General features: G+C 48.4%; 1 protein-coding gene across 1 annotated transcript in view; it reads left to right on the top strand.

Annotated features, from left to right (window-relative positions):
• Window positions 1-16673, top strand: part of LOC135808755 (protein timeless homolog) — a 30761-nt gene extending 14088 nt beyond the window's left edge. Inside the window, exons 16-29 of the mRNA XM_065321983.1 lie at window positions 56-106; window positions 1987-2094; window positions 2861-2964; window positions 4033-4111; window positions 4326-4516; window positions 4960-5116; window positions 5531-5611; window positions 6018-6115; window positions 6663-6849; window positions 7052-7259; window positions 11758-11906; window positions 13676-13901; window positions 14275-14428; window positions 14762-16673. Of these exons, the coding sequence (XP_065178055.1) occupies window positions 56-106; window positions 1987-2094; window positions 2861-2964; window positions 4033-4111; window positions 4326-4516; window positions 4960-5116; window positions 5531-5611; window positions 6018-6115; window positions 6663-6849; window positions 7052-7259; window positions 11758-11906; window positions 13676-13901; window positions 14275-14428; window positions 14762-16230 (3262 nt within the window). The 3' untranslated portion in view covers window positions 16231-16673. The remainder of the gene's footprint in view (window positions 1-55; window positions 107-1986; window positions 2095-2860; window positions 2965-4032; window positions 4112-4325; window positions 4517-4959; window positions 5117-5530; window positions 5612-6017; window positions 6116-6662; window positions 6850-7051; window positions 7260-11757; window positions 11907-13675; window positions 13902-14274; window positions 14429-14761) is intronic.
• Window positions 16674-17239: the final 566 nt, after the last annotated feature.

The following is a 17239-nucleotide window of genomic DNA, read 5'->3' as shown; positions in this document are numbered from 1 at the left end:
GACTTGAAATTATTAATTTATCTTTGTTCTGCTGCTGCTGGTCGTGTTCTTTCAGGTTCTTCATGGAGTTTTCCCGATTACATGAGTTCAACACAGACGTTGTAAGGTGAGTATTCTACACACACAACGAGTATACAGTACTAGCAGTGGCTGTACAGGCAAGAGTAAATGGTTCGATTGCTCTTCTCCCTGTCGTGTCGTTCTGCTTTCTGATTCCAGTGCCATGTGTGGCTTTGCTGCTTCTTTCATTGCACTTTGCCCTCACTGCTGTATCTCTGCCAGACATTCACCGATTTTTACAAACGTACCACCGCTGGAAAGGTATTTCCAAGACAAAGCGACTAATACCACACTCAAGCCAGCTACCTGCACGGCCTCTGCTCTGCGTGGCCTAGAATGCTGCTCAAAACAGCAGCCGTGCACGAACAGCTCCAGCAAAGTTCAAACAGCCGCCATTCCATTCTCCTTCACCACATCGACTTCAAATAAACTACAGCGGAAAGCTCGTTTCAAGCGCAAAATGTTGGTGTGCAGCATGCTTGGGTATGACGAAGCACTCCGGGAAAAACCCCTGCCAGGTGCAGTGTGAAAATTTGAATTTTTCGATCGGAGTGAATTTTTCAGTTTTCCGCCGACCTCGAGTCTCACCACGGCGGCATCGTACCTCGTAGAGACTTCGGATAACTTCGACGTGATAGCCAAGGTTCCTCTCGAGACGTAGACGCTTTGTTTATGAAAATCGGGGAAGGAACACCAGAGATATAATATTTTAAGTGCCACTGTATACCAATCGATCGATTGGGTCACAAAGGGTTAACCAGCTATATGTACGCTCTTTGTGACCTAAACCCGAACCAAAAAGGGGGGAGGGGGTAGTCGACTTACAATCGGGGTTTCACCGTCATTTTAAAATGGAGAAATCGAGGCCCCAAGTAAGGGAGGGGGGGGGTACTTTTAAGTTAGGGAGCATCTCATAAGTTCGCACTTTTTTTGTAAACGTAACGCATTTCGAATAGACTTTACCCCCCTACCTCCCCCCACTATTTGAAAATCTTATCGCACATTTTCAGTGTAGATCTACTGTACTGTACATGCCATGGTATGCACAATCATGTACAATGTTCAAGCACATGGACATGGACGCTAGTGTGGAAGTGAATGACATACAGTAGTACCACATCTACTGAGTACAAGTAAGTATTAGTTACAGTCTTAGTTCAATCAATGACATGTAAAAAGTAAAAAAGTAAATTATCGTGTCCGTTCCCGAAGGGAACTCACGACGGCCGCTAACACCCGGTAAACCCTAGCGGCAGATGCAGCGCCTAACGGTGGGGGTGAGTGGGTAGGTCTCACAACCACTGGCACAAGCGCCAAGAACGACCCCATTAGCTGCATCCATGTACCCCTTGTGCCTGGCCACAAGTTCCCAGTTGACTGTGGGTAGCAGCACGGCTGGAAAAACCGCTCCCAGGCAGGACTTGAACCAGGTGCCTCTCGAATCTCAATCATGGTCTTTGACCAACCCACTGTGCCTGCAATGACATGTACACACACATAAACAGAGTTCCTCCACAACGACTGTACTGTCAAAGCTGGCCAGGTGGCAGGTACACGGTTTGATCTGGCTGGTGTGACATTTGACACCTCTGAGTAGCCTGCATGCGTAGTGCAAGGGTTAGATCTACACCTAAAACACACCCGTACCCTGCTGTCTGAAGCGGTCTAGCACAAGCACAGCACTGTATTGCACACATCGAGAAAATGTGCGAACTGTCATTTTTCTATCCGAAATGGGCGCTACCCCCCTACCCCCGTTTCGAAATGCGTTACGTTTAGAAACAAAATGCGAACTTATGAGATGCTCCCTTATAAACCGGTTTTGACATTCTTTCACAATACAGAGCAGAGCTGAATGGATAGATGTGTTTTTATTTCTCTGACCTTCAACCTTGTAGTGCGCTTTGTTGGTTTTGTTCTGTCCAGCGAGACCCTTACAATGGACACGTTCAATTTCATCATGAAGCATGTGTTCTCCACGTTCGAGAGTCTTTCAATAGAGAAGCAAGCGGCTGCTAGGCCATGGTCGAAACGGTGCGAACTTTTGATTTCTGGTGCATTCTGCATGACTTGTACTTATTGAAGAAGCCTAACACATTGGTGTAGAGTATACTATAATGTATGTACACATACATGTACAGTGACACCTGTAGTACTATAGTATAGTATAGTATAGTATAGTATAGTATTTATTCATATTTCTCTAGGGCAGTTCCCACAGGCCTATAGTCTCCTTACGGGGTACCCTAGCCAATCAAGGATTGCGATACGAAATTGACCTGCCAAAGCGACCACTTTGATACGGTGTCCACCTGTCCCAGAGGACCACTACGACTAGGACAAGGGGTTGTTATTTTCAGTCGAGTGACCCTGGGTAAGAAGACCACCTGTACACAGGGACCGCGTTGTGAAGGTCCCCTGAGCGGTCGCCTGAGCGGTCGCCTTAGACACGGTTTCCCTGTATCTACTGCACGCGTATGTTAGCCTTGACCTGAGATGTGCTCTCCATCCTACCTGCTATCCTGGGACTTTGATGCCGCACCGGCAGGTGGAAGGTGTACTGTTGTGTGTAGAGTTACCCTGTGGCATCTAGACCACGTCGCATGCTTGCCCAGAGCAGCATGCAAGTGATGGCCATGGAATTGTAACTTGACTTTTTTTGTGCTATACCCTTCTCCGGGATGGCCCAAACCTTTAAAATCACCAAACAACTGTCATACTGCCACTGGTTGGTGAAGCAAGTTTGCTCTAGGTGTACTACAAACTGACGACTGCCTCTCTGCCTGCGTGTGTGTTTCAGGTTACAATACGCCCTCAAAGCTTACCATGAACTGTTGCAGTACGTACAGATGCTGTCTCTGTCGTCCAACGAGGAAGTGCGTGACAATGCCAAGATCATGCAGAGTAAGTTCTCGCAAGTATAGCTTGCTTGCTGGGTGCAACTCCTATTGCCGTGGTGTGTTTTTCAATTGATGCCGATCCCTTGCTTGACCCTGGCGTTGTCGGGATACATGTATTGTGCTTTTCGTTTTCAGCCTGTGTGTATGTGTGTCTGTCTGTGCCCGTGGATGTACTTCCTCCGCGTCATTAAAATTGTCGCTTCCCAGAGCGATTCTTCGAATTTATTTTTTCCACTCGAAGGGCAAAGAAATCAGCTAGAAATTGAGGCAGAGCATTGTCGACAGACCAAGCTTTAGTTTGTGGCCTCCCACTTCGCTTCACTTGCAGCTAAGGTCGACGTATTCATCAGAGTTTGAGGCAGACCCTTCAGCACTCAACACGCTGAACAAGACGCGCGTTGAAATTCAGGTCAAGAAACTTCGTTTTCAAGCGATCCATGCCTCCTGGTGGTAGGCGATGAAGGCAAGCTAGCATTTTTCAAGTACACTCTAATGACCTTCCAGCGAGATAGGGTAAGCAGTTCCGCACCTTCTTTCCTTGGCAAGCGCTTCACTGATTTTGTTGGTGTTTTCAGACCTGCTACCTTCGCAGCAACATGCGCCACAAGTAGCGCATTTTAAGAATTTGAGAACACTTTGTACTTGCCATCGTCAACTTCAGCATTTCGTATTCAGGAGAGATACCAGGATTCTTATACCCGAGCTTGCAGTCTTGATAAATGCCCAAGGAGCGATGTGGGACGGCACGAACTCCAGAAAAACGATATGCACTCTGGGACGTAATAGTGCGGAGCGCAATGAACTTGCTTGGTGCGGAAGAGAGCTCCGACAAGGTCCGAGACCACCATGGCTTCAGTAGCAAGTAGACATTGCGCAGGAAGGGTAGCACCAATGTTCGAACAAAGAAAACAGCGATTCCGACAGTCTGACTAAGACGAGCCAAGTCACAAACATTGTGATGTGCGAAGCAACAATTTTAATGACGCGGAGGAAGTAGATGCTTGTAAATGAACCCAGCAATCGGTGTTGATTTCACGTATTTTCTTTGCCGTCGCCTACATATACCTCCCAGGAAACATCTTCTACATTCCGGAGTATCGTGATGTGTTTGTATCGCTGCTCAAGTCCTATGATGAAGTCAAATCAGACAAGTGAGTATGACACTGCGGCATGTACTGTTTCCCCGTGTGTGTGTGTGTGTGTCTCTCTCTCTCTCTCTCTCTCTCTCTCTCTCTCTCTCTCTCTCTCTCTCTCTCTCTCTCTCGCTCTCGCTCTCGCTCTCGCTCTCTCTCTTCGTAGCAGTTTGAGTGGCAGAGCTGACCGATTTTGTATTCACTCTCTTCGCTTGTCGTGTCTCTTGTACAGGAGTTTCCTGGCTGATGTCGTAGAAACCGTCCACCTGTACCTCAAGCTGATCGAGCGGTATTGCAAGGATCGTGGCGGCCGTATCATGGTACAGGCGAAGAAGAAAGCCTCCAAGGGGCGTAAGAACAAGTCCGGTGGTGGTGGGGGTGCTGCTGGCGGTGGCCGTGGCGGAGCTGCAGCTAACAAACGAGGTCAGTGAATACTACTACTTCTGTAGAAGGGGAGGTTTCAATGTGGATTTATTTGTGCTAAAAATCTGGCAACCTGCATTCTCTACGTTTACAGCAGTATGTGCTACATGTACCTGCACTTGTGATCAGTAGTTGCAAAGTCTCTGTGTTCAAAATGCCCTGAATGTGTCACAATCACTTCCCACCATCGCACTTTGTATTGTATCCGTAAAGTTCGTGGATTCTTCACAACTTCACTGCAGTGTATCTGGCCTGAATGGTGCATGGACGGCCTTGGCCACCGAACTAGCTCTACCAGCGGGGAAGTAGGTCGAAGTAACTGTGTGCTGGACACCATTACTGCGTTGTATATTCTGGCACTACCATAACGACTGAGTCCGTGATAAAGTTGGCTGCTGCTGTGTGGGCTGTGATTGTTCTGTCTGTTAATCTCTGTTGTCCAGGGCCCTGGTCGTTGTCAGATGATCAGATGCAAGAGCTATGGGAGGAGCACTCTGAGTTTGCTACGCTTGCACTTCAGTCTTTGTCCCAGGGTGACGATAACGATAACAATGCCATTCCGTTCGACGCTGCAAGCGAGCTTCCAGAAGATGTGCAGAGGTAGGTCCCGGTGATGGGTTGTCCAAAGCTGGCAACCGCCAATTCCACTCTGTACTTTGATGGGTGCGTTTCGATGAGGAGGACATGTTGAAAGCCCAGTTCTTCATATATAGACCAGCTCAATATTCCGCTGCCTCCCACTGGGAATACTGTAGGAGAAATATCAAGAGTAGGAGAGCCCTATCTTAGTAGCCATGTCTGTAATCAACTCCATGCTACACTGCTTTGCTGAGTAACTGTCGAGACGTGCATGTATTGGCTGCTTTGTGTTTGCAGCTCTCTCTCTCTCTTTCTCTCTCTCTCTCTCTCTCTCTCTCTCTCTCTCTCTCTCTCTCTCTCCCGTCTTGTCTTTTGGCACATTTTTCGAGCCGTTGTGACATCCTCCTTTCCTCATGTCTGCGCATTTCTCTGTAGGACAACGACTGCTGAGTTGATTCGTTCACATCTTCTCTCCAGTGCGTATCGCCGTGCTGCTCAGCTTTTCCGTGCGGCAAGGTCAGCGGGCAACGATTACTTGAAACTTGCTTGTGTTGGCTATTTGTATGGTGTCACCATTGGTGTGTGGTGTCTTGAAGTCCCTAGAATTTCTCTTTCCTCTCCTGTTTGAAATACTTTGGTTCTTCCCTACTCAAATTTATCATCAAGCCTGTCAACATTTGCATCCGCTTGGCAGACATCACATTGATGGCTTCTTGTCTGGAATTGGTACGAATTATCGAATGAACGTGCACGTTGTGACGTTATTGCGACGCAGGACATGTTTCTGTGTTTTGTACACTCACCAAGTGCTTCATGCATTTACAAAGCCCGGAAAAATGCCAGACTTGATGCTGAATGATTTGGTGTGTCATTAGTACATGTGTTGGTGTTTGTGTGTTCTGTTGGGAAATGTCTGGTGCAGGGATATCTGGAGAGACGGTACGTTTGGCCGGCCTGACAGCACTGTGGATGAGGAGATTGTGTGTATGCGCCAGATCTTCTTCAACCTCATCATGCCAGGTACGACGTTGAACTATACACGCTCTCCTAAAGTGCTTGCACCGGCACAACCTGTCTTGTCTTGCTGTACATGCCCCTGTGTGTTGCTCCCATTGCTATCAGACTTATCTGTTTCGCGACTGTGGACCTTGCTTGGCCTTTATTCTGATTTGCACTTCACGCTGTGCACGGGAAACGTTTCGCAATCAGTATGGCGACAGTTGCGCGATGGGGCAAATGAGTTAAAATAAAGTCAACCTTTTCGCCGCGGCAGGTGTTGTGACGTGATACACAATATCTATCATGTACAGAGGTGGTTTTATGCCTTGGAAAACGTCCTGGCTACGTTCCAAGTTTTGCATCCCTGAGGGCTCCAGGCGGTATTTTCTAGTGTGTGTGTGTGTGTGGATGTGTGTGTGTGTGTGTGAGCGTGCGTGCGTGCGTGTGTGCGCGTGCGTGTGTGTGTGTGTGGATGCGTATGCGCACACGCGTGTGTGCGTGTATGTTGCAACAATTGTCTCAAGTCGCAAAGCAAACACACCATCTTTTGTATGGGTCCTCTGTTCAGACTTGGCCCCGGAACCCAATGATGAAGAGGAGACTGCAGCATCCACACAGGCAGCCAATGGTGAAGGTGGTGAGCAGCCCGTTCAGGAGTTCATTGGTGCTGGCGCTGATGACGACGAGGAAGAAGAAGGACGAGGACGATCTGTCTCTTACGACTTTGAGTTCAATCTTTCCACTTATGTTGCCAAGTAAGAGCACTGAGCCAACACTGTTCATATGTATCTACCCGTACCAGTAAATCATTGGCGGGCCGCTATCTGTCTATTTCAAGTTCTAGTACATGTACATGTAGTTAATATTCCATGTGTATGTATTACCAAGACTCTATGCGTGTGAGCCTTTTTAACAAAGTTTTGGCTTTCACTCTCTTTGGCTGTTTTGACTTTGCAGATTCGCTAATTTCCGTGTAGTTCGCAACTACAGTTTGCTGCTGAGCCGCTACACAACCAACTCCGTCACACTCAACCACTGTATTGTCAAGATGATGTATCGTATTGCTCACGACTGCCAACTCATCCCTCTCTTCTTCCAGTTGTCGGTCTTCACTTGCTTTGATCATATTCTCAACGACCCGGCCGCGAAGAACAAACACATGGTGGTAAGCTGTGCTGCTGAAAACGGTCTCTCTCTCTCTCTCTCTCTCTCTCTCTCTCTCTTATCTACACAAATAAAACCTCCAGCATCACAAGCGTAGCTCTGACTTCGTCGACAAGAAAACAGAAAAGTGTCTGAACGGAGTAGAACGCGTGAAATACTTGTCAAGTGCACAATCAACACTACCTCACTTTGACTTTGTGCTTCATACATAGTCACAGAGTATCAACATACATAGTCACAGAGTACCAACGCGTGTAGCCGATTGGTTTGTAGGTTTGCCTGCCAATCATGACTCTGATGAGTTTCCGAGTTCAAACCTGCGCTGGTAACAGGGAGTGGGTTTAGTGCTCTATCAATCGCGGTGATGCGGGCGAGTACCACTTTACATGCAATGAACTGTGCCGACACCCACGGCGAACTGGGTACTCACTTGCTCGGTGTGCGGGCAACAAGGATGCGGTTTATGGGGTTATATGGCCTTTACACGCCCGCTTGTCCCTCTTCCCTGGCTCACTTGTGAGGCCTGCATTCGACACTGAGGAGATGTGGGCGAAGTGGTGGCCGGCGGATACGAACGTCTTTGCTTGATGTATTCCTCAATGCGTTAGGTGATGCTGCCGCGAATCCGGCTAATTTTACTGTTTACATAGTTCAGAGTGGAGCATGCATTAATTTTATGTACTGCACATGTACGCTACCTGTATGGAGTCCTTTTTTGAATTTGAGTCTAGTATGCGGTAAAAGGGTACTCAAGCACGCCGTGTAGACCCAGGTGCTCGAAGTCCGGACACTTTTACAGTGTGTGTTTGCCGAGCTGAAACTCACACTAGCAATGATCACTTGCAAGAATCCTGCTCATGGATGGAAGGTATCTTGTCCAAGTTTGTTCTGAGGTCAGGCTCGATTAAACCAGGACATCTTCGATCCGATCTGTTTCTCTGGAGTTCGCTGATTTTCCATATCAAATTTTGGTGTCGCAGAGGGTGCTCTAAGTCCGTACTGATCAGAGGTGACTCGAAATACACACATATTTCTGCTACTTGGTCCGCGTCAGCAATATTGTCGCTTATCTTTCGACAATTTGAACTTAGACTTTGGACATGAACGCGTGCACTTGAAGTGATAAAACTTGGTACGATGGACGGTAAGGTATAGAATGACAACTCGCTGCGAGGAATTTATTGTCCAAGGAAGGGTTCCTACTTTTTGCGGTCCTCCTCGTCGCTGCTCTCGTCGCTGGCGACAAATATTTTTGCTCGGGATCGACTCTCTTGCTTTTGCAAGCTCATCTCTCTTCCTCTCCGCTGCCTGGCTATTTTCTAAAGAGAAGTCGATCGTGACGGTCGCCTTCTCTATAGGACTTCGCATGGGCAGCACGACAGCCTGTGTGGTTCAAATCAGACGCCGTTCTTTGCAAGATTTTATTTTGAACGACGACGACGACGCGTACAGTACTTGCAAATCTCCACGACGCGCTGGATACTCCGAGCGTTGAGCTGGAGGTAAGGGAGCTGCGATCTCAGCTTGATGAGCGATCCCTGAGAAGAGCGATCTCGGCCGTTGAGCAAAATGGAGCTGATTCCGAGTAGCCGATTACTTTCTTGTGGCTTGCGCTGCTCTTGCCTGCACAGCATAAAAAGATAATCTATTTTGATGCGGCGCTGTATCAATCAGAATCGCACACCTGTCGCTCTCGAAATCCACTCGAACTCTAGCTAGACCTTTCAGGTACTAGCAAACTAACTTGCTAACAAAAATTGGGATAAAATGGGCTGCCAAGTAAGCATTGGCGACTTATAAACAAAGCTGAAAGATAAGCGACAATATCGCTGACGCGGACCAAGTAATTGCTAACTTGCAATCCCTCGGTTACGACGAAAGCACCGACGCGATACGTTTGGCATGTGCCTCCACCAGTATTTCTTCCAAAAGCGTAGTTTGTTGCCGAAATGCAAGCTGTTTTTAGTCGGCTCAGAGAAGAAGCAGCTGCGCTGTGAAAACCGCGGGAAAACAGTGGTGGAGATGCCAGGAGTGTCAACCTATCTGCAAGGATTGGTGGTTCTCTGTAAATTCTTCTCCTCTGGCCATTCTCAGCTCTAAGCTGGCTCTGAAAGGGGAAGTTAAGGCAAAAATCAAAATTTCACCAGTCGTAGTCTTCGGGGTGCTGAGTCGAATGGTCGTGGTCCGAGGAAGCTGAGACGCTCCCTTCCTACTTTTATCCCAATCGAACTCGCGCACTTCCACCGAAACTGGGTGACTGCGCCCTACTAGATGGGGATTTGTATGCAAAATGTCACTAAAAGCGCCATTTCGTTCTTATAAAAGCATGGATGACCGCGATTGGCCCATATGTTGTAGTCTTTTGGACGCTGAGTCGATTGGTTTTGGTCCGAAAAGGCTGCGATGCAGCGTTCCTCCTTTATTCCCAATCGAACATGGTTGAACAAGCGGTCACGTGCTCCTGCGTACACCAGTCACCTGGTCACCGTGCCTGCAGGGTACAACTTACAAGCCTGTTTGACCTTTTTTGGGTGCAGTCCTGTCACTCAAGTTGACCTCGAGTTGAACCTTGGTGTGAAAGTTGTCGCCTGCTGGCGTGGTGACCAGGTGATTTGGGCACCCAGGAGCACGTGACCGCTTGTTCAACCATGTTCGATTGGGAATAAAGGAGGAACGCTGCATCGCAGCCTTTTCGGACCAAAACCAGTCGACTCAGCGTCCAAAAGACTACAACATATGGGCCAATCGCGGTCATCCGTGCTTTTATAAGAACGAAATGGCGCTTTTAGTGACATTTTGCATACAAATCCCCATCTAGTAGGGCGCAGTCACCCAGTTTCGGTGGAAGTGCGCAAGTTCGATTGGGATTAAAGTAGGAAGGGAGCGTCTCAGCTTTCTCGGACCAAGACCATTCGACTCAGCACCCCGAAGACTACAACTGGTGAAATTTTGATTTTTGCCTTAAGTTCCCCTTTAACCCTTTGTGTACCAGCCCCATCTCGAACCGTACCATATGGTACGGTTCGCCGCACTCCAATCAAGCGCGCCGTTCCCCGCCGCCGTAGCTCCGATCGAGCCGCGGTTTTTTGCACTTGACAGCTGAGATCCCACTGAAAATTTTGATGTATGATATGGGTAGGTTGCCATTTGAAAGTATGGAGAACGAACGCGTTCAAAAGTATGCTTTTCAGCGCAAACAGTTGTCGCTGTTTCGATCGTGTTCTCGCTCAGTTTTTCTGCTTGTAGCGAAGATGTAGCTTGTTCTAGGTCATGTCGACGTCTTCTAGACGTGGTGGACGATTGGAGAGATCGGCTGTGGCGATATCATCGCGGAATGCGACTCGAAATTGAAAATTTGTATCGCTGATCCCATCGCAGTATTCACTCTCAAAACAGGAGCGAGAGGGAGGGCAGCGATGGCCTAAAATCGTCAAGGCAGGCGTAATTCACCAGCCGGCGACTGCTTCTTGTCTTCTCTTTCACTTACCTGACGCTGGATGTGAGTAGCTGAAGAAAAATATAGATTTAGAATCTGAGACAAGAATTCAAAATTTGCAATTATTTTGAACCAATTGTTTTACCTCAAATGTGTGACAATATGACCATTTCCCTGGTATGTTGTTACTCTTCATGCACTGAGACAACGCTTGTGAGGTTGTTTTGTCCCTATGTTCCCAGTACACGAGCACAAACTCATTCTCAGTCTATTTGTTTGTGATACCCTGGTTGGTCAGAAATATGCACAATTGGCGCGTATATTTGGTATTCCACCTATGGCCTTCATATACTACTGCATGCTGTACCAATATCCATGCGTACCTGGGTGCAGTGATACATATGGAGTCAGGAAAACACAACTTGCATATACAAAAGTTGTCTAGATTTCATACCATGGTTGCTTCTTTGGCTGCGATAGCCCCTTACATACATTAGATGGCTGGTACATAAAGGGTTAATGATTGAGTGAAGGTCTGTTTGACGCTGTGTTCGAAATCGGTCTTGGTAAAGTTGATTTTTGCATGAAATGTAACCCAATTTGTATTTCGTATGGACACTCGAAAACCCACTCGCGTGGTATGGTCCTTCTGCTTATCGTAGATCCCTGAAAATTGCTACGCGACGAGAACATAATCACACTGTCCCCTCCATAAAGTATTTGAGTCGAATACAATAACAGAACTAAATATTGCGACAGAGCTTTCGGCCATATTTGTGATGAGTTGGGAATGCAATGAATTGAATACAATAACAGAACATGAAATTATGGGCGTACGAACTTAGGGTACCATGTCCGGACTTCAAGCACCTGGGTCTACTACTTGTTTGAGCAGTGAACATTTTCATTATTGCTTTGCAAACAGCCATCTCGTGGACGTATCAAGTCATCCGATTGTCTACTCTATTGTCTGCTGCTTTGTATCAACCGCCGTGTATTGCTTAGCTTGCACCGTTTCCATGTGTCATCCTGCTGCTGCTGCGTTTTGTTTCCCCGTGTCCAGGAGCTGTACAAGTTCTCCGTGTACATCGTGAGAAAGTTCACTGAATGCGCGCCCAGCAATCCTGTGCTGTACGCCGAGGCACTGTTCTGGAAGGACGGTGCGGCCGTCTTCGAGCTGCAGAATGGATACGGGTCTATGCAAACATCAAAGTGAGTACAGTCGAATGTCACTTATCCGACCACTTCGGGAATCAGGCATGTTGGATAACTGAATATGTTGGATAACTGATATCATTTTTTATGTGCATATATGGCTGGATTTCACTGATTTATGTACACAATACCCAAATATATTCATGTACACATACATGTTAGCATTCTTGACCACATCGACTTCAAGTAAATGCATAAAACACCGTATAATATACAACAACAACAAAATTAGAATTTTACTGTTGAGAGTCATAAAATTACCACTCCCGGGCTTGTCGGATAACCGACGTGCTCGGATAACTGGCGACCGGATAAGTGACATTCGACTGTACATGTAGAGTAGAACCCGGGTTAAGGGTCACACCGGATTAGGGATCAGAGCCCGGGGAGGGGGGGGGTCACTTGGCACGTACATTGTGCGGGTGATCCTTCGGAGCCGGGGGAGGGGGGTCACTTGGCATGTACATTATGCGGGTGATCCTTATACCGGGATTTAATTTCCGGCCCAAGGGGGGGGGGTCCCCCGTCGGTTTCCGAGGAAGCCGTAACTTTTTTCCCTCCAAATTATTTTTCCGGGGTCCATCTACTCACAAGAAGTCGTTTTGCACACCTTTTTGCCCATCCCTGTACAACTGAGTCCAGCTATGTCCGCGCAGAGTTAGGTGGACCCTTAACCCAGGTTCTACTCTACAGACTACAGTCAAATCCAGGAATAACGACCTCGGGTATGACAACACCAGTCCTTGTGAAGAACGACACACTCCTCAGACCTACTGTAGTGACAATTTCACTGCATACTTCAACCCAACGAAGAACGACAACTTGCAAATAATGACACTTTTCTCATGCATGACCGATGGTCGGTATTCGCAAGGTTGACTGTACGTAGGCAGCTGTAGGAGCAAGGCAAGCAGTGCGTGTCTTGTGTCCAGCTACTTGTCATGTACTAGTGCTGAAGGGCAACAACAATTCGAATAATCGCCAAACATGCTCTTGTAGAATGGTATGGGTGAGCTGTTGATAATAATTTATTAATAAATCTATTACCCTCCAACTTACTCAATCTGCGGACAGCATGCTGTTCCGTTCTTTTTGAACTCATCAGCGCAGCACAGATACCCTCCAACTTATGAATATTGCAGTGCACTTTGAAGTGCATTGTAGTATAAGCATGCAGAGTGCTCCACAGCCTTGAGACAGAGCTGTTTCACACGGTAAGGAGAGAGGGAAATTTTGTTGTGAATCCGAGCTTCACGTTTATACACCAGCAGCGGGCAACTGGTTGGTCAAGACTCTTCATCAATCATGTCACTTGTTGTTATCCACCAGTTGCCTAATGACCGTGCATAAACATGAAACCCAAACAAAACGAAATTCCCCAGTTCGGTTGAGACCCAGGTAGACTGAGTTAGACATGCGTAGGAACGCCGCCACTCTCAAGGATCAAGGCACGGATGCAGCTCCTAAAGCGGTGAGAGATGAGTAGATCAGACCCACCATCAAAGTGAAACGCCGCTACAGAATTTTTCTCTTTTCTTTCTGCGTAGCATTTACAGTACACATAATAGGCGTACAAACACCTGACCGGTGGGAAAGGAACCCTACGACACCGTGCATTCCTTACATTACTTGAAGAAGAAAGCACCGTGTCTCGTGTTTTATTCACAAATTCAGCCTACGAGTCTCACAGCTTCTCATCCGACGCTGTGTTCCTCTGCTTGGTGGTTCATCCGACTCTGTTCTCCTCTCCCTGTTGTCTCTGCTAGATCGCGCATACTAGCCCAGAAGTCGTGGACAGACGCACAGCAAGAGCAGCTTGCCCAGTTGTACGAGCGCTTCCAGGGCTCCGCTGACCTGGTTGGCGACATTCTGGTGGAGCTTGAAGTAGAGCCGGAGCGCTCTCGGCGTCAAATCTCCCATCAACTCGTGAAGCAGGGCCTTGTGACGGACAGGAAGGAGCTGCATCGGAAGTTACCCGCCTCTGAAGCCCAGGTATGAGTCTCTTTGTTTTCGGCTTTTCAGCACTCGTTGAATGGATCATGGAAGCATAGACGGCCAAACTAATAGTCAGTTTGCTGACTTCCCCTTTAGTACAATGGCCACATGTGTTATCATAGCTTCGGCAGTGTCAGTGTCAAGATCTGCTTGCCAACACGGAGTAACTGAGTTTCCCCGAGCATGACAGGGGGGGGGGGGGGGGGGGGGCTTTGCAGGTGTGAGACCAAATCGGATTTTGTCTCTTTCTCGTCAAGTCGTGTGACGTGGATTCAGGGTTGTGCGGTCACCGAGCACAACACTTACCCAGAAAATCTTCTCGTGTGTCTCACGATAATGACCTTGCTACATGTTCCTCTGTACTCTTCAGGCAAAGAAGTCTGCACAGTGGGCGGACAACGATATCGTCGAGAGCGGTGCGTCAGCCTCCTCCTCCTCAGATGACGATGATGTCGACACCGTCCTTGCACGCCTTCAAAATGCAGCGGACGCCGGTTTGCTGGAGGAGAACGAGGTGGACTCGGGTACGTGTACATTTTCCTTGTGTGGTGACCGTCCTGCAGAGTTGGTCTACAGTGCTTCAGCCGTATATGAAAGGAGCTTATTGGGGATGTCGGGGGGGGGGGGGGGGGGCTTTTGCTTTGTGCAGTGGTTGAATTCTGCTCATCTTTTACTGCAAGTTTAGGATTCGCTGAAGATCAGGATGTGTTTTACTGAATAAAACACGCACACACACACACACACACACACACACACACACACCACCACCACCACCACCACCACCACCACCACCACCACCACAGCTGACACACCACAGTTGACCACGAGCACCTGGCCTCTTGTTTTGCTCCCTCCAGCTCTGCCCATTCGATCCGAAGGCAGGAGAGATCGTCGAGCCAGTGGCTCGGAGAACGAAAGCAGCGGTGGAGGCAGTGACAGTGACACCGGGTCGACAAGCGCCCGGCAGTCCAACCGTGATCGGAGGCGGCGGCGTGCTGGTCCCATCAAGAGACCATCTCACCGCGCCGCTACTGCTACTGATGCTAATGATAGTGATGCTGATAACAGCGACATCATCGCTGATGCTGGTGACTCAGACTCAGACAATGCTGACAGCAGTCCTGCTGAAGCACAAGCCCAGGAAACGTCCAGTCGCAGAAGAAGACCAGCACAGCGACGAGCAGGTCGCCGAACGAAGACACCTGTGCGTACCGGCGGTGATGAGGTTGACAGTGACATCATTGTCGATGCCGATGACTCATCTTCTAATGATGATGGTGCTGATGCTAGTGCTGCTCCTGCCGCTGCAAAGGCACCTAAGCAATTAGCTAATCGTAGTCGAAAGCAGCATCAGCCGCGTGGAGGCCGTCGTACTAAAACACCGGCCAGCAATGGTGCTGATGAGATTGACAGTGACATCAGTGTTGATGCTGATGACTCATCCTCTGATGATGACTGCGAGGCATCTTCTCTGAAGATCGACGTGTCTGCAGCCCACTTTTCTTCCAGTGAAGGAGAGCGGGATGAAGACATGGACACTAACGCTGGCGGTGGCTCTGTAGAAAATGACAACGCAGAGTCCTACACTCCCAACTTTGCGTCCAGGCGACGCAGTCGTATTGCAAACGACAGCAGTGATGAGGGGAGTGAGGATGGGTCTGGAGAACAGCAGAATGCTGGCAACGCCAAGGCAATGCGTCGTCACACAACATCGGGAACGAACAGCAGAGCACGTCAGGCTCGCTTTGCTGACGATAGCGGTAGCGGCAACGAGCAGGGTGCCAATGGAGCAGAGGATGATGACTCCGATGCTGCCGAGGCTGGAGAATCCCACACGCCATCCTTTGCCACGTCACGTCATGCACGCATTGCTGATGATAGCAGCGAAGAAGATGAAGAAATGCCGTCAACGGAGGGACATTCCAATGACGGTGGCGGTGGATCTCATACTCCGGCTTTTGCTTCAAGTCGCCATGCGCGGATTGCGGACAACAGCAGCGATGACGAAACCCCTTCCATGGCCAACGGACATTCGGAGATCGATGGTGGTGAGTCGAACACCCCGGCATTTGCTGCACTGGACAATAACTCAGATAATCCCACTGAGAACGGCACCCAAGTTGATCTTGAATCTCAGACTCCACGCTTTGCTTCCAGACCTGCTTTAGATGATGATGAGGAGGAGGAGGAGGAGGAGTCAGTGGCCAATAGCCTGCACGCCAGTGTGGGCACAAAGCGTGCACGTATCATGGACTCCAGCGACGAAGAGGACGGTCCTCTCACGGAGGCCACACCGTCGTTTGCCAAGCGACTCTACGAAGAGTGACGCTAGGCGGCTTGCCTCGCTGTGTAAATACGTGCCAGTGATTGACTGCACCTAGGACCTGGCGCTGTGCTCAATACCTGGCAGCGATTGACTGCAACTGGGGACCCGGCGCTGTGCTTAATACCGTGTAGAGAAATGCAGCTACACGACTGTACTGGTTCTTCATTGGATTTTCAAACTTGATCAGGATTTTCTATTTTGTACCATTTTTTTTTGTATTATGACTCCATGTACATAGTTTGCAAATTACTTTTCACGGACTCCCAATAATTTGAGGTTCCCTCTCCGGGAATGCATGTAAAATATGTTGAAGCTCTCTGCACGAAACACATTCTTACTAGGATACCTGGATCCATAGCTTCATTTGACTTTGTATTCCTTTTTCATCTTTTTTAGTCTTGCATTCTGCGTGGTGAGAAGATCTACATTATTTTTTCGCGTGACATCCAATGCCTACTTCTGTGGTGATAAAGTCCAAGCGGAATCGCCATTCCGCAATACTGCTGCTGCTGCTGCGGCACATTCGAACTGGTGCTGCCAAGAGGGTGCGCTTGCACCTTTAATATCGACAACTCCACACCACATGCCTGCCTCGCCTGGCACCTGAGCAGAGTTGCTTACCTGAAAAGTGGCTCTGTCAGTGTCTGACCAGCCAGGCCGGTTGCCGTGGTTTCCACACCCTGTGCATTATTTACCATTGCCAGAAAAGGCCAAGTGAAAACTGGCAAAATTGAGTAACCCACAATCAGTGAATACATGTAAGAGAAAACACACTTTTGATGAAGACGACGATGCACTTCTCAAAAACTCGATCGCGCAAGATCATGTTGTCATCTGTGATCTTCACATTCTCGGTTATTTGGAGAAAATAATCCTCACCGAAAGTAGGTTTTCGGCTTTTCGCCGATTGACACATTGGCCAAGTCATTATCTGTTACGAGTATTGCACGTGTACCCGAGATAAAGGAAGCCACAGACATTGATAAAGCTACCTCAGTAGCCCGAAAAG

This window comes from Sycon ciliatum, chromosome 2 (genome assembly GCF_964019385.1).
Source record: "Sycon ciliatum chromosome 2, ocSycCili1.1, whole genome shotgun sequence".
Lineage (NCBI taxonomy): Eukaryota > Metazoa > Porifera > Calcarea > Leucosolenida > Sycettidae > Sycon > Sycon ciliatum.
This window is presented reverse-complemented; position numbering and strand designations above follow the sequence as displayed.